An 18,511-nucleotide genomic window follows, 5' to 3' on the forward strand; every position below is an offset into this window, starting at 1 on the left:
TCCTTTGTGGCTCTGAGAACATTTAAGACGAGAGGGATCATAATAGCTAATCATCCAGCAGGTGCTCCAGCAGAGACAAACCCAACGCTGGACTTCCTGCAGATGTTTAATGATGGCTCTTCATTAAACTCTTCATGTTTAAGATCTTATAGGAGCCTGTAATAGCCTGTAGCACCTTCATGTCTCAGAGGCAGGTGTCTGGCCATATGCTGCGTCAATTACACTAAAATTTGAAATGACTTGTAATGCCGCTCATTACAGGAGTGGCTGGCAAAAGGCTCTCTGTCCTCAATTTCTAACATTATTTATATTGCATTTGCAAGGTAAAGTTTGGACTCATGAGTAAAATGTAATGTTCAGAGAAGCCCAGTGGGGATTCATTCCTTATTTACTGTTTTTATTTTTACTTCCCCCATTTCAGTCGTTTGAAGTGGCCATCATCAATAGCTCTCCAGACTTTCTGAGGTTCAAGTTTTTTTTCCCTGCTGTTATTTTATTTTTTATTTTTAAGCCCTTTCCATTTTGTTTTCAGGAAGCCCGACAAGAGGAAAAGAACAAAACAAACAAAAAAATCTGATCTAAAAATGTATGCACAGCAGAAATCCGGTTTCTTGAAGAGGATGGAGCGTTTATCCCTGTAGAATCCAGTTATGTTCCTTATGTTCTAAAATATTTATTGCAATAAAAACACACACGTCTGTACAGCATTTATAACTCACAGTCTACCGTACCACCGTTTTCAAAGCTGCTGAGTAATTGTTAATCACATTTTTGTGACACAATGAGAGACTTTGGCGGTGAGCCATTATTTAACAGAAAGTGCACTACTTTATGTGGAAGACGGCGTGCCGTGTACCAGCAGAGGGAGAATGCCGGTCGTTTCAGGAAAATAAAAGACTTTTCTAATGAGAACATGTCAAATGGATGTGTGGTGGCTTTCAAAGACAAGAAAAAGGAAACTAGTTTTCTTTTCATGAGCACTCTGGGTATACAAAGGTTCTGCTGATGTCCAATGTGAAATCATGTTATTAAATAAATCAATAACCGCTCTCTTCAAATGCTCCTCTTGCTTATTTACTAATAGTATTTAGCAATAAGTATTTTTTATTCTTAATATCTTAGACGAATGAATGACAGATGGGATATCAGTGTTTAAGCTTTCTATCCAGCAGCTACATGGTAGCATTTGCTGAAAGGGACTTTTTAGCACATCAATTTTAGACTCTCAGACAACGAACTTAAAATCACACTTTGACATCTACATTACAGTGGCATAGTTAAACCCTTAGGAATAAGATGTGTTAAAAAGTGAGACTTTCAACTGTTTCCATCCAATGCTACATTCTGCTACACAGCCAGGAAAGTATTCTTTTGACTTAGTTGTTGTAAGAAATAAAAGTGTTTGTGAATGTCGGTGCACTTCAGAGTAACGGTACTTATCAGAGCTAGAGCAGAACCTACAAAATCTGTTTCAGTTCTGACATAATTTACGTTAGAAACGCATAATTCAGCACTGTAGTGAATTACAAATGGTGTGGGTTTGTGCCTGAGCACTTTTAAATCTTTGGGTAATGTGCTAGTTTGCTAGGAATCCAAACTCCTCCTCTTAGGCAACATTTCCCCGGACTTCTTCCTGCTCATTGAACAAATCACCACAGATATATTATGAACATGAACCCAGGCTGGGGAGCCATTGTGAGTTTGGCGTTTCCTACAGAAGTTATCACTCTCTGGGAACTTTCAGCTGGTTTGTGTTTCTTTTTTACACATTTCATACATGTTCATGGTGAAATATGCCCTTTGACACAGAAAAGACATTTGTCAGTAAAATAGTAGGAAATATATTTACAATTGGTACAACTCAGCTATATTCACCACCAAGAAACTATGGAGGGGCAAAAAATATATTGATTAGGTCAACTTTAATATTTACAGTAAAGTCTGGTTCCTTGGAGGCAAAGGAGAACTCAGATCACGAGAGACATCCAAAGACTTTCAAATATTTGCTATGAAGCTTCAGATCTTAAGGTCACAATAAAAAAATGTTTATATTCTTTGATTCTTCCACGATATCCTTATTATTCTAAATCAAAAGTACAAAAACTGACTAATTAACAGACTACTAATTAATCCCAAATTTCCATCAGAGAGCAAACATTTGATTATAGAATTTATTTTATTTTTTCAGATTACTTCACTGCCCAGACCCACAGAGGAGCAGGAGCAATATGTGCATCTGAAGAGGTTTTACTGCTCTGTGACTTTTTGGCACCACTGCAGCAGCCAAGTGGGCCCAAGAGAAACACAAGAGTCCTGAACACATCACACAATCTCCCACCTAGCAATCATAACATACTTATTTTAAAAGTCCTTGAAGTCACTTCCACTGTAGAACAAGAAGGTGACAGACAGGAAGTGTGTTTAAGCACCCACTCAGCTGATGTATATATAAAAAAGTCACTTGTGTTGTCCGCAGTGGGTTTTCTGTCTGCTTTTAAAGCTGGACTCCCATGTATGAAACATTGTGTGCACACAAAAAACGACAGAAATAAACAAAAATGTGTTTTTTTTGTGCTAAGAATAAAATGATAGGAAACAGAAGCAGACATTTTCAGGCTCTTTTGTTTTCTTAAAACTTCCTAAAACATGCTGCTAAGTTTGAAATGAAGATCCACTGGTCCTTCAAACAAAATGAGGACATGGCTGCTATATTGCCACTTTGATTCTGACCATTCAGTTTTAATCCGTCTCTTGCGAGTCCTTCAGCTTTATGGAGGCGGAACATTAGACCACTGGAGAACCCTTTAGGAAGTTGGCTTTTATGTCCTTCTCTCAGATTTTCCATTAATCTGAAAAAGCCCCTGAATTAGCATTTAGACCATGTGGCATTAAAACCCTCCATTAAATCCAAGTTAGGAAATAATGAAGATGTTTATAGTGCGGAGAGAGTACATGTGAATGTGTTTTTATGTCATCCTAATCTGGAAAAAAAAAATGAATACAGGAAAACATGAACTGCATTAGACCGTTGTGATAGCTGGAGATGGTCTGTGTGATTCCAGTGTGGAGAACCCTGCTGTTTTATGAACTGTGAGCTTGTCCACACACATCTGATCACTTTCCCTCTGAAGGGTGGATAAACCTCCATTGACCACAGGCACTGGAGGCTGACTGGTGGGGGGTGAATAATAATGTTTGGCTTTCTGTCTAGAAGTGGGACATACAGTCTCTGTGGAGTCAGGGCAGCAACAGCAGTCTCTACTGTGCAAACAGATAAAACTCTGACTTTTGTCTTCATTAACAGAGCAAAGTGCGAGAATGGCGTGAGTGCCATTTAAAAAGTTGCTGGATAGGACACACCCTGTGCACTTGCCCTACTTCTTAACGTGACTTTGTTGTTCAAACGGTGTAAAAGACCTCAACAAGGGCTCTGGGTGTGAAGAATTAATATTCAGAAAGTCGAGGTAGTGTCTTCCTAAGCACACTACCCGATTCCTAAGTTGTGCACAAACACAGAAGGTAAAATGAAAAGGCTGGTTTGGTTTTCCTCAAGCGAGATTCAGTTACTCAGAATAATCCCAGAATAGAATCAGGAAGATTGACAGGAGATGCCACTGCAAAACACCTTCTGTTTCAAAAGATCTAAGCTAACGCCTAGCTCCCTGGAAGGAACGGTGCAAAAGTACATTTCAGTTTGATAGCCATAAGACTAACTGATTATGGCAACGCTTTGTTTTTATGTCAGAGGCAATTGGGTTCAAAATACTAGCAATACAACTAAATGGTTTAATTACTTTGTTGAGCCATTTGTTGAAAAATCACATTCTCCATGGCAACCAATTTACTATACTTACTTTAATTGAGAGTAGTTAGAAAAGTGAAGAACAAAAGAGACATCCGGCAAATATCAGGCAGGGAATCGAACCTGTGACGGCTACATCGAGGACTAATGGCTCTTTATGTAGGTTGTACGTGTAACACAGCACAACCCACTGGTTGCTGGAGCAGTGAAGATTATTAAATATATTAAATCAATGGGCCAATAGGTTGTCGGAGCACAGTGGGGTGTTTAAATGGCAGTAAAATGAATTTAAACAACCAAACTGGCTTTAGTGAACTATAACATTTAGTGAACTACAACAAATAAAAGTTGTACAAAACTCACAACTTATGAAAATAAAATTGCACACAACTTAAAGAGCAATAATACTTGGCCAAGTGCTAATATTCAGTTTTAAACCTTTTGATTAACCAGACTTCTAAACAATGACAGAAAAACAGATGAATCAAATTCAGTTCCAATTCAGGTTCGACTTGAACGCCGTTCACATGCGGAACATGTCCTACACAGCAGTTTGCTATAAATGTCCCAAAATAAAACTCAAGTAAAACATTACTTTAAATTAAATTTGCAACTTTAAAGTTAATTCAACACAAAAAGGTAAGATGGCATCACTAAATCAAAAGAATTAAGTGAAATTAATGTAAATCAGTCCATAACATGAGTTACAGCCCAAATGCACTTTTTAGAGACTACCAACTGCAGGACCAATACAAAGGCTTTGGTGGCTCAAGCGTCCTTTATTCAATAGTACCTGCACAGAAAAAAAAAGTAAAGAGAAGAAGAGGATCAGGGATCAGGAAATGCACTGGGGAAAACTAGGACTGCACCTTCATGTGGCACCCAGTGTCTCTTCACACTTCTCGTTTGAGTTGTTTCAAGTACCAAAGTCGGGTAAAATGAGGGCTGTGGCTGGATTACAAATGCCCTTTGAGATGATATATGTCTGCGACGGGCAAGGAAGTGATTACTGGTGGTAACTTTGACAGAACGTCACTTTTAAAAACTTAAAAGACTAGCTTCTCTTAAGTTTAACTAATGCAGAACTCAAAAGCTGCAATTATGTCATATCTCGCCCCCTTCTATTAATGCTCCTCTGGCCTTCTTTGGAAGAGCAGGATGTAGATTGATCCCCAGAGTGGAATTATCTCTGACAAAAGCAGAAACAGCCAGCCCATTTGGCCGACAAACACATCAACAGCAGATTGTTATTGACAGCCGAAGGTCCTGCAGGACCGCCTCAGCAAAGACACTTGAAGGATTGAATTCTCTCTATAATCAGGCCTCACAGACAGCCAGAAATTCAGAAAGGGGCAAAAGCTTTTGATTGAGAGTTAGTTTTAATAGAGAAAGAGTTCGGGCTTCTGCCTCTCTCCCCTAAGAAATTGCCTGAGCATTGACCCTTAGCTTGATAAGGTGGACACACAGGTGAAGACCCAATTTATCTCTCAGAGACCGGCTGCTAACTCATGAATATTTACAGTATATCCAAGCAGTGCACTTAGGTCAGCAGGAGGGCCCCTCTGTAGTTGACATTGAAGCTGCAGGTTAATAACAGTAATTTAGTTTGTTTTATAGGCAATTTGATTAAGAGGAAGCTTCCAGTTGTTGCTCATCATGAGAAATATGAGTGAAGAAAGACTAAATGGATCTTTTTATATCTGAGACGCAGACAACTTTGACTTTAAATACAAGAAGGTAAAGACACAGCCGGGGATTTTCTGGGTATACATGCCACAGTGACGTGTGGACTACTGGGTTAATACTAACGAACCTTTTAATAGATGGTTTGAATTATTATTTTTTTATTTACTAGGCAAGGTGTGGCAGGTCAAAATGTCCTCAGGTTTGATGTCAATGTCTTTCTTTAGTAAGAAAATCACTATTTTTTTCTGCAGAGTAGCATCTAACAGGTAAATCAGTAAATATGCACCTGAAAACCCCAAATCAGGGTCTTCAGTTCACCAAACATGCTTAAAGAGAAATGGAAAACAGGGGAAGAAGAATTGTAATGTGGTGGTGATAGTGGTTCCCGCACTAGAAGGAAGTATCAAATGTATTAAACCTCAGCCTGCTGGATTTTTTACATTTTTTTTCTAGTTGTTTACAGTACTTCCCTCACTATAAACGTTTACGTTTGAGCAAACAAATTGTAGGCATCTCATTCGCCTGCACAGCTGCCATCAAACACGGTTACGTTTATCGTTTAGATTGTTTATGGGCTCTCAGAAACTGCCATCACAGTAAAAGCTGCGGAAACATTATTATGCCACCGGATGAGTTATGTGGATACTTCCCAGCAAGGAAAAGTGGAAGGTTGAAAGAACCTCGCCTTTCCTGTAAACGTCTTTCCGTCTTAACGTGCGCTCTGGTTTCCGACAGTGGAGCGGACGCATCTGTACAACTGATGCTTTGCAAATCCATCCATAGTTGCTGGTTGGCTTCAGCGGCACGAGGGATGAGAAGACTTGCAGGCTGATTTCAGCATTCATCTTAAATTCAATTAACTGCTGCATGCAAAACACCTGAACTCAACGGGGTGGAAAGTTTAAGAAACAAAATAAAATTGCAGTGTTGCTGTTTTGTCCTCGAGACCTCCAGCCTCCATCAGACGGTCCCTTGAATAAATACGCCCACGTTTCTCCCTGGGGGTTTTCTGTGTGTACAGCGCTGTGCAGAACTATTAGCTACCTAACAAATGTCTTCTGTTTTAGGTATTTTTCACCCCTTACCTGCTTCGGATTATCAAACAACATATTACCAGACAAAAATAGAGACTTTTGGTTTTTAAATGGTTTGAAAAACACATTCCATTTTCTGGACAAATAGTGATCTTAGAGCAAGCAGCCAAATTAGTTACAAAGTGATTAATTGACAACACAGTCGATACTTTAGAGTGGCCTTTACAAAAAGACCTGATTTATAGGTAGAGCCGTTTCTGGGAGTGAGGCAGCCTGCAAACCTGTCTCAATTATAGCAGGTCTCACTGGCAGAATGGGCCGAAACTGAGCAAACCAATGTGAGAGAAGCTTGAGGAAAGAGATCCAATGTATTGATTGTATTGATTGTAATGAGAGCAATATATATATATATATATTTTTTTTTTTTTTTTTTTGTATTATTGAGGAATATAGGAAGTATAAAGTATTCTGGTAAACCTTATTGACCAAATTATTCTGATTAAATATCAGACAATGAGGTCAAGTATGTCATTATCTACAGAAACAAACGCTACCTCGCAGAAACTCCAGCTGGAACAAAATATGTCTTTCTTTCCAAAAACAATGGATACTTTGGTATTTGGAAACGAGCCAAGTGAGACACATTTACTTTACATTTCTGAAAAATGGTGTGTTATTTTATTGAATGTTACAGCTACTGAGTTTTCAAACCTATGAATAACTTTGATTTAAAAACATAAGATGGGCACAAAAAACCTTATTCTTGATTGGCACAGAGTGTTGGGGGGCAAAGGATGCAGAGAAAAAGTTGAATTCTGCTAACTTTAGCCTAGCTCATTTTAAATGCACAAAGTCAACAAACAAACATAAATACTTTAGCTTCGGGAAGACTTCATTAAGTATCAAAGCAAAATGAGCGCCTAAGCATATTTCAGAAGTTAACGAAATCCACAAAATGAGAGACGGAAAATGTACAAAAAACAGAGGGAGCTCTATCTGAGACCTTTTGCCAAAATGGGGTAACCAAGCAGCGACTCAGCAGGGAGGCCGCACGTTGGTACATGCAACAATTATTGTCTGACATTTAAAATGTTTAAAATTCATGAACTAAAAAGTAGCAGTGCATTACCATTACAAGAAAGCCTTGTTTTTTTGTTTTTTAATGTCTGCAAGGGGTTTTATTTACTTCGTGACACTTCGCAAAAAGAGCAAACATGGGATGTGTCACGGCAGGGGTTTATTTCAGCTGCAAATTTATGCCACTATCTGAATTTCTGTGTATTTGTGCTTCAGTCAAGTCGTCACTTGTGGACTTGGCTGCCTTTACTTTCACAGCAAATCATTAAAATATACTGCTCTCGTCAAAAACATTGGCACGACTTGACTGTAAATTGATGAATGTAGATCATCTATTTTTTATTTTTTTTTGAGTCTTTACTCCTGTTGAATTTTTATAAATAGCTGTGTCCTTGTTAGTCTTTGCCTACTGAGCTCGACTTCGTTCAGGGCACATATGTTAAGAGCTGAAACACAAACATCTTCTGTAAGATTTTTTTTTCCCACAAACTTAATGGACTTATTTTTTTTTATAACTGAATCAATTTCTGCTAAATCTTTGCATTAATTTCAAATTATGTGCCAATAAGATATCAAATTCTGAATGCAGTCTAAAAAGTGGAAATTTCATTGCAAAGTCATAAAATCTTACAAAGAACTATTGATCTAGTTTCTAGCGAAAACTAGATCAATAGCTGGTGCACTTGAAATAAGACGAAACTTACATAACTTACATAACTTTTCAGAAACATGTAGGAGTTTGTTTTAAGTAAATAATTCCTTAACATTGGTGAAAAAGTGTTTCACTTATAACAAGACCTTTGTCCCCATATTAAAGAAATTGACTGAATTTGGGAGAAAATATGTTATCCAATAGGAGCTCTAACAATTCAGATTCCCTGATATTAAAATTGCAAAAACTCAGTTGCTGTTGATCTTTTATGTTACAAATCCCAAAAAGTAATATTACAAGGAGCATATTTTCCTCTCAAAAGTATCTAATGAATCTAAGTCTTTCTACCCGTTTCAGACTTACTGCCGCAGCAGTGCACCAAACTGTGTCTGAACTCCTGCATAGATGTACGGCGATGTGCATATTTAAACCTCTGCAGCCGAAATACGCATCGTCTTTAAAACCTCATCATTATGCACTTTGCATAATTGTGTCAGTCATAAAATCTTTAAAGGCGTGCTGGCCCCCACAGTTATATTGGTTTATCATAACATGGGCCACATTTTATGGCCACATGAATTATGTTTTCCAGCATCCAAAGCAATCAGCTGGTAATAGATGTTCTTACTCTCCAACAGAACTACGGCCTTAAAGGCAGAGGGGGGGAAATCAATCTTTCTGCCACAGCTTTCGGACCTACTCACCTCCTTCAACCTTTCCTTTTTCAACTTGAGTTAATTTGCACTTTCAGATTAGTCTTAGTTTATAACCTTGATCAAAGTTAATAAGAGAGGAAGAAGGAAGGGTTAGAAAGGTCATTGATTTTTACGTTTCAGTTTCACTCTCACTCTGTGGAGCGGGTAATGTGATCGGACATGGCTTTCATGTTTTGTTACAGATGTGTTCAAACCCAGGAAGAATTTTAGTGCCATACATTCTCCTTCCTCTGTTTACTGGGTAAATAATCATCAGCTCTCCAATGCAAATATAACGATGATTTACAGGTTCATATAATTACCACTAGGACATTTTTGAGGCTGGAGTTTTACAACATTCCTAAGAATATTTCCTTGTCTTCAATCCAAGATTGAAGACAATCAATCCTTTCATGTCCTTGCATTACAATTTTACTCTGAACACAAAGATGAAATCCACTATTTTAGGTCATTCCTTCATTGTGGAGTGAGAATAGAAATATAGAAAGATAAATTATTACCACAATTTCAATAGGATATTGACGCACCCTGAGGAGCAGTTTTAATGGTTTTCACATAATGGAGACCTCTAATGTCTGCAGAGACGGACCCCTGAACCCACTGGGCAGTGAGCAGCCTGCCCACAAATGCACTGTGTGAAGAAAATTCATTTTCCACTGCCCTCCATGAGACCCACTGCACTGTCGCAGCAGGAGGCGCTGCAGCAGCAGCCACTCCTCCCCCTAAAAAAGTTCAGCCAAAAGTGCAGCTTCAAAAGCATCTGCTTCCATCTAATGGTGTTTAAAGTTTGCTGCTTACTGTGCCAACATCAATATGTGTGACTGACACTGATGTATCGGGCGTCATGATTGTACTGGAATGTAAATCCCTCCCAGTTGTTGTAGAGTACTCGGCTGTGAACGACCGGTTTGTATTTTCAGCGTGGCGTTTGCTCCGCTGCAACAGCAAACCCTGAACCAGCTCAATGAGCTGTCAGTTTCACTGATGCATCAGATGTAGGAGTTTCATTTGATACATCAAAGCCAAGAGCAAGTCAGATATTTTGCTTGACGTAGATGTAACATAAATGAAGGAGGTTGCTTACATGGACCAAACATCAGAGCAGGATGAAATAATGTGGTGGAACCACAAAAAAGGCCACAGCATGACATACCGGTTGAGTGATTTTACTGTATTAGCTCTGAAAATGTATCTGCAGTAGCGACAAAATTGATTAAAACACCTCATCTGGGATTTATGGTTAAATTCAGTGGGTTACCTTAAAGTGCCATGTTCCTCAGCTGGACATCGTTTTGTAGGTGATAAAGGTTACAGATGTTAAAACAGCAAAAACAAACACACAAAGTGTTTAAACAAAGCGAAAACAGATATGTTTTTTTTTTAAAGTCACTTCATTAGTATGAAAATACAAAGTAAACATGTAATACAAATCATCACAAACTCTGCGGTCAGAGTGAATCAATAATCCAAACGGGTGCAGTTTCTGGTAGTCCTCGCCCCCCCACGCACTAGGGAAGAATTTGATTTTAAAAATCTAACATTTAAATTGTTTTGTAATTTTGTGGTAAAATCTGGACATTTAGGGTCACTGGGTTTCGTCATTTGCAAATACCTTAAGCATTTCATAAACGAGCCAAAAAGTTAAATCGTACTTGCATGCAAACAGACTTCTTTATATGTTATCGTGTTGGATATGTGATGGATGTAAAGCTCAAGGCAATAATTGGAGTGCCTTAAACTCCTGATATCCTTCAAGCCTCTCTTCCTTTATCATGTGCATAATTGTTACAGGAATAGTGAAGGATAAATGGATTTAAAATGTTCTTAAAAATCTGAAAAATGTGGCATTCATTTGTATGTAACTACACAGTTAAAAGTTTAAATGAATTCATTTCAATGTCATTTCAGTCTTGTGGTGTAAATGTCAATTACTTGCTTCCTATTCAGTGATGGATGTACCTGAGATTAGGAAACGATGTGTTTGTTTTTATATACAGTAGTCTACTTCATGTTGTCACTGAAGTGATTTCTTGATTGGCAGAAATAAATATGTTGTGAATCAAAGGTAAATTAATTATTGAATAGGATTCAAACATTTTTCAACTGGAGCAATTTAATCTAATAAGTAAAAAAAATGAAAACGTTTGCATTTCGTGTTTACTCAGGTGATCTTTATTTGATATCAAAAGTTGATTTGACAATCTGTGTGATCCCAAAAAAAACGCAGAACAAGAATCACCAGAGGCATAAAGTGCAAACCTAGTCCTAGGTTAAAAAAAACAAAACAAAAAAACAACAACCTTGTATTCATGGAGGAAACAAAATGAAGGACAGAACAGAGGTAAGAAGATTATTGCTTATACTTCTCTGTTGTGATAATATCAGAATATAAATAATTCCTCCCTTTTTAATTTTTTACTGTCTCAGAGGATAGATGGTTAGATAAGAAATGTGAATCTTCTCTGTGTGTGTGTAAGGCTGCCATCTACTGAGATCAATTTTGATGCTAAATAAAGTGACAGGAACAGCGGCGCCGCCTCATCCAGATCAGTCGTGGCTGATAGAGAGGATCCTGCTGAGACGGGTAACAAGGTAAATGAATTGCAGTTTATTAACAGCTCCTTCTCACACTTCGTCGGAGCTGTGAATGTTCCTTCAAACTTGTCGGTGACAAAAATGTCAGAACTCCTTACGAGCTGCGATGTGTCCTTCAAGTTTCAAGTGTTCCACAGCAGCATTAATAAAGCCTCCTCTCAGCCGCGTTGACAATCCAAACCAGCGGCATACTGTACACGAGGAGGAGGGCTGGTTGCTAGGTTGCATATTCCTTCAGTTGCGAAGCGCTTTGATACACTGAGATGTTGCTGTGTGAGATGTGTACCCACTCACGAGGCTCTGGTTGGGCACCGCTGCATACAAAAATCGTAAACACAGATTACGACGTGTAGTCGTGGATTTCCTCTAATCAGCCCCGACATCGGGAAGCAAATATCCAGGCCGCCTCTCCGACGGACAGCTGGACGGGTCCCGTCTAACCGCCCTAACAAGGCGAGCAGACGATGAGAGCCGTTGTGGTGGATGTCAGCGCTTCTTCAGGAGGAACCGACAACAACTGGACTGGCACCGCTAATAAGGTGTCAGAACAACTCTGCCCCTCGCTGGGAGAACAACCGTTCGGCTCCCACTCAGGACTGCTGCAAAGTCCACACGTTCCAACCACAACAGGCAAGAGCTTCACACAAGGCAGAGTGCAGCCTGGACAAAACATCATTACATTCCCCCATCAAGAGATGCTGTGGGTTACTCAACCGAGATGGGAAGGCGGGGAGCTGAAAATCTCCTGTACACAGAAGCAGTGGAACAAGACTTACAATATGATAATTTGACAGTCCTTTGTCAGACAAAACCTCAGTTTCAGTGATGCAGATGTTATGAACAGTATCCAGACAGGCAGAAACACAAACCCCCCCATTCCTTTTCCACTTAGCAATTTCGCCATGTAGAAGACTTGCACACACCTGTCTTCTGTAAGGCAGATGATGCTGTAAAGTAAAATTAAACGCAGAGGTTGCCATTTTCACTGTAGTGAAATGCATCTACCTGTGTTCTGCATGTCTGTGGTTGGGAACATTCTGGGTTAGGAGAAGATGGCAGCCTTTTGGAAATCTCAAGAGCTAAACTGTAAACATGAGATAAACATCTGGCTCTCAGCTTATGAAATGTACACAAAGATGAACTCAATTATTCAGACACATTTTTTTCCATTTGATGAATGTTTAATAAATGATGACTGCTGAATCTGTTAGAGATTTTGAGTACTTTAGGTTAAACGTATGTCGTTTCAAAACCTGCCAAACACAGGTTTTAAAATGTGTCATGTGCTGATATTTGATGAGGCGTCAAACTCATTTTCATGTTAAGCCACATCAAGATCATTAATGTTCTCAAAGGGCTGGTTGTGCCAGAATGTACTAACAAAACCCCAAAATACACTTAAAATATTAATAAATAGCTGTCTGCATTCGATAAATACTTCTTAAAATGTAATTTTTTTAACATCTTTGTACATTGATGTAATTTGGTACTACACTAATAAAAACTGCGTTGATGTCAATGATAGAATAATATTGAAGTACACAACTGTTATGTTGAAGGGTCCATATATGTGACCCTCTAGAGATTTTGAGTTTTATTACATTTGCCCAAGAATAGGACTAAGAGAAAGTGCATTTCTTTTTTGCATGCATCTTAAAGGAAGCTGATTTAATTTACACATATTGAGAAGCAGAACGTTTTTCTGAAATCGGGTTATACGAGAAGTGATTCACGTCAGGAACGTCGTGAACAGGGGCAGTAAACAACCTGCACATAAAGCATTAAGACTTTATATGAAGATGAGCACAACTGGCCAGAACGTTGTGAACATTGCGTCAGAATGTTCCAAAGTGTAGACGACAAAGTAAACAAAACTTTATCTGGCTATTTTCACGTTGACACGAAACATCTAAAGACAATAAGGCATCTATACGATGAACCCGGCTTAGTGACTGTCTTTGTTTTATTTGTCTCTGCTGCTGCTGTGCCGAGGCTCATTTTGCAGCCTGCATTCTAATGAGACTGAAAGCGAGCAGGGGAGGGAGAGCGTGGGGGGCGGCGGCGGTGAGGAGGAGGAGGAATTGTGTAACTCTGAGTTATATAACACAATATGCATGGCCTTCTCTTTCTGTCTCCCAGCTCCTCAAACAGGGAAACAGAGCGCAGCAAGCAGCGGGAGAGCGTGGAGGGCTTAAAAGGGTGCTTGTGTTAATGAGGGCGCTGTGTAGAGATGTGCGCCTTGCTAAATAAAATCATACCTCATTACGGCAGGGTTTCTAATAACACCGGTGATGAGAATAAGTTGTTTAAAAAGTGGGGAGACGTGAAGGTCGAAGCGCCGGCTTGTCTTAGATGAAAACCCAACCGTCAAGTGGCATTCAAGTGGGCTCACTGGGTAATTAGAGCGAATGAAATGTTACTGCTTTCACCCTGATGTTACATTCGGCTGGTTTAAACTGTCAAACATTTGCTGGACATTTCCGTGGATGGGAACAGGGAATCGGCCTCAGCCGCTACAGGAAACTGTGAGCATTGTGCTGTCTAGGTTTATGCTAGGGTTAATATTTTGTTGTGTTAGAAACAAACTAATTGAGTCAACGGTTTACATTTATTATTTACAAAGTACAAAACTGCAACAGATAATTAGGGCTATGCTAAGAAAATAAGAATAAAATGACAAGAATAAAGTCATGATATTACGTGAATAAAGTTGTACAAGGATAAAGTTAAAATGTTGAAATAAAGGTTAAATAAGACATAAGTAAAATTATGAACATTCTCCTAGTAGTACAATTTTATTCTTGTATTTCTACTTAATTCTCATAATATTATGACTTTATACTTGTACGAGTTTACTCTCATAAGATAATAATTTTATTCTTGTGATTTTATTAAATTTTTTCATTTGGTATTAGTACGGCCGCAGTACTCAAGTGTACAAAATCACACAAGTAATACAAAAAAAAAAATAGCCATCAACAAATGTTTTATAAAACTAGATTGAGTGATAAAATATTACTCAAATACAAGCAGCATTTTCAGACCGATGCTCAAGAATAGTTGACTTTGACGCAGAACGTTTCCTCGGTTTTCTCCTCAGAGTTGTTGACGTAAACCAGGATCTCCGCCGAGCCCGAACTCTGGCTGGGAGCGAATCGCAATCCGATCGTGTAACTCTCTCCACCGCCAATCTGAACACAGTGAACAAAGCAAACACATCCCCTTTACTGTCCAGTTCTTTTTTTGTTTTAAACAATATAAGCTCTGTGTCAATAAGTCTGCATGTAATCACATTCAATAAAATATGATTGCAGATAAGGCAAGTTGGTCAGATTAAAAGTACCTTTTAAAGATAACAACCTTTAAGCAGATATTAAACATATTTTTCCATCAACTCACATTTCTGTGATATAAAATGTATTTTTATGGGTTTAATATTCTAATTTTACATGTCATGTTTTTTGTAAGTGGAAAATCATAATTAAACAGTAATGGCTTCCAAAAACCCATCTGTGTCTGATTCGTCTATGTAATATTTAACTTAGTGATAAAGTTCCTGAAATAAGTGGGCTTGCCAGCAATATTCTGATTTATTGAATAGGTCAGTATATGTTGATGTCCTGAATCAATTTGAATCATCCGATCAGATTCAGTGTACTTCACCGTTTATCATCGCTTCATCGCTCAACTGGAACTGAATTCAAATGTGTTACAACTCAAACAATAAACAAGTCACATCAGATAAGCTCTTCAGCAAAAACCGATCCGTATGTGTCGAGTCAGACAGATCTTCAGAAACAAATGAAAAATTGATGGCCTTGTTAGGTAAAGCGCTCTCAGAAGGCTGTAGCTGCTTTCTTAACAAAGCTAATCTCATGTTGGAAAGTTATCCTCCGCAAACACCAGCTGAGACGCCTGTCACTGTCACTGTCAGGTAGAGAACCTGCAGCATTTATAAACGCCGGTGAGCAAAAGGCAACACTGATGAAACGTAGTGTTATGCTACTGCACTTTAAAGCTACTGAGGCTTTGTGCATACATATTATATTGATTTTATTAAAGTTTAACTGTCAGATTAGGACTCCATATTGGAAAACGTCAAGATGACTTGGATCAGGAGAAAAGAAAAAAAAAAACAAAAAAAAACAAAAGGTGTCCACACAAAAAGCACATGGGTTATCTACATGGGACATTTATACAGAAATTGCTTGGAGGTTGTGTTTGTAGTGTGTATAGTTTTGACACAGCATGAAGTGAAAAGCCACAATAAATTGAGACTAGTGAACCCAATTATTGAGTCAAAAAAAAAAAAAAATGTTCAACTGAGTTTCTGAAATCCTAACAATATAATATTAATGCTGGATGTACAGTGTGTAAACTTCAAACCAGAATTATGTATGTACAGTTTTTGCTGTTTTTTTTTTCTTGCCTTAACAAAAGAAAAGCTTGTAAATGAGCACACTGGTTTGGCTTGTGAGTTCTCTCTTTATAATGAGGCATTCCAATTGGTTTCATACTACTCTGTTTATATTATTACAGAGGTCTGTTCCAGTATATCTGTGTTCAATAATGACAGAAGCTTTGAGCTCGATGCCATGAATCTGTGGCTGTGAATTTACCAACACTGTAAAGCAAATAAGACCCAGAGAGCCCAATAAGAAAAACTGGCCAGAATATACAGGCTGCATGTTATATACTGAAATGAGACCATCGTCTTGAATGAAATAGTAACACAAAAATATCAGTTTATATAAAAGCTCAGAATAAGATTTAAAAATGTGTTAAATGGGACATGATGCTGCACAGACACAGCTTTATGTACAGTCATTAAATTAGCAGTTTCTATTACAAAAAACAGCTGCTTTGAACTGCTTTTTCCAACAGTTTTTCTACTTAATTTCATGAACAATGAAAATAAATAGGAGAGGAGATACAAAGTAGTATCGCTCCTTTGTTGTTGTAACTTCCTGACACTGCCGTCCTCACCTCTTTTTGTATAAATTACCAGTTTTGTCCACACAGCCTGCAATTTTCATTGTTCTCACTAATTAAAGGGAGAAAGTGCTGATGTTTTTGTTGTTGGGGTTCATAGCCCACAAGGTCATAATTTAATCTTTTTGTTTATATTCTCACGGTATTTCTATCAGCCATTATCTGTTTTTCATTTACATAACATCAGGGGAAAGAACATAAAATAATCAAAATGTGAAATTTACAGAGCAATTACTTTCCTTAAGCCTTTATGCGATTTATCGTTTTTCTGAAGCTGTTATATAAAACAGAAAAGACAACCTTCTCGCTTGCTCGAGGCAACAGGGACAGCAGATCCTTCATGAGACACCTGGAGATTCACCAGGAAGGTGGGAAAAACAGAGGCTGCTTTTCACTCTGCCCACCTCATTTATAATGATGCACCGTCTTCGGGCCAAACACAGCAAGACTCCTTCAATGTTTATGTGCAAACTGACTCCTATTGCGTCTCACATATTGTGTTTGTCTCGCTTGTTTTGCTATTTTGTCAAACCTAAGCAAATGATAAGGAAATGACGGCAGCAACCTAAATGTTTTTTTTATTTTGATGAGGGAATAAATCAGCAGGAAATCAGCAACAAAGCAACATAAAGAACTGCTTTGTAATATTCCCCTCCATCTGATCTGAAAACAAACAAGCGCAACAATCGTTGCAGCTGAGGCCCAAACAACAAATGTGTTGAAATAAATGCAATCTTATTCACTGCCAAAGACATATGAACATACAGTGGTATAAGTAAGGGGGTATGGCAGGGTACTGCGTAACCCTAAAAGATTTAGCGGGGGTACGCAGTACCCTGCAAGAGAGGGGAGCGGCTGTCTTCTGTAAAACATGAATGGGTTCACTGTGCAGTTGTGAGAGCACCCACTAATCAGCCGTGACTGATTAGTTTTTCATGAACAATCTAAAACAAGACTTAATCAGTTAATGAATACATTTATTCTCATTTCATATTATTTCTGAACTCTTCGTGCTTTGCTAGAGCAGCAGTGCAATATGTCGATCACGGAAGGTTTTGAGTCGATCTTGGCATTAGGTGACAAACTGAACGCCGCCAGGAGGCTGAGAGCAGCACGTCCTCCTCTGACTCGCTTAAAACGTTCGTAACTTTATGAAAGAACAACAAAAAAAATCAACAAATCATGTTCAAATTAATGACCCAACAACAATAATAATCTCAGTAATTATTGTTTAAACAAGGTGTTGCGTAATTCTGTGCGTTTCGGTTCCATTACCAAAATAACTAGCAGACCAGGAGTTTAAAATTAACCAATCAACCACCGCTGTGTTCATGAGGCTTATTAATGATCGCAAAATAAATATCAAGCCTGCAAACCTGATATCGTAACGGACTGAATGTTATATTTTTAACTTGTGGAGCGCAGGAGGTTGCCATGGCAACGGTTGTGCTTAAATGAGAGAGAGACGGAGAGTAAAAGTGTGCGAGTGGTTTAGAGTTGATCACCTGTTCGGGTTGTTTTACCTTTGTTTTCCTTTGTCTTGGCTCATCACAGCCGCTGTAGTTTTTGAACGTTCAATAAATGACAAACTTGGACTAATTACCTCGTTCTTTGTGAGAATACATCACTTACAACAAATATCAAACACGGTAAATATGTCTCATTAGGTATTTAACAAACAAATGGCTTCTACCACGATAATTATGTGAAATTAAATTAATTGTCTAATATTAAAAAAATAGTTTGGTGCTGTCGGGCTCAGAGTCTGAGAGGCTTGTCCTTTATTAAACAATTTTGATTTTTGCCTCTTATTTAGTGGAAATATTTATGTTTATGATTCTCCAAAATGATAACCTTTTTCAACCTTTATAGCTCCACTGTTGAGGCTCTAACATTCACAAATGACAGTGAAATAAAATCCAGTCCAACATCTGGTTTGAGGTGATTCCTCTGGAAC

The 18,511-nt window shown here is 38.3% G+C and overlaps 1 protein-coding gene across 6 annotated transcripts in view; it reads right to left on the bottom strand.

Moving 5' to 3' along the window:
- Positions 1-11,027: 11,027 nt before the first annotated feature.
- The window catches only part of nphp4 (nephronophthisis 4), a 178,852-nt gene continuing 171,368 nt past the window's right edge, over positions 11,028-18,511 (bottom strand). For 5 of the 6 annotated variants that reach the window (XM_008413093.2, XM_008413092.2, XM_017305948.1 and 2 more), the window contains one exon: positions 14,532-14,753. In XM_008413093.2, the coding sequence (XP_008411315.1) occupies positions 14,613-14,753 (141 nt within the window). In that variant the 3' untranslated portion in view covers positions 14,532-14,612. Of the gene's footprint in view, positions 12,308-14,531; positions 14,754-18,511 lie in introns of those variants that run through there. The other variant, XM_017305947.1, reaches the window with a different exon arrangement.

The sequence above is a fragment of the Poecilia reticulata genome, linkage group LG7 (genome assembly GCF_000633615.1).
Source record: "Poecilia reticulata strain Guanapo linkage group LG7, Guppy_female_1.0+MT, whole genome shotgun sequence".
NCBI classification, from domain to species: Eukaryota; Metazoa; Chordata; class Actinopteri; order Cyprinodontiformes; family Poeciliidae; genus Poecilia; species Poecilia reticulata.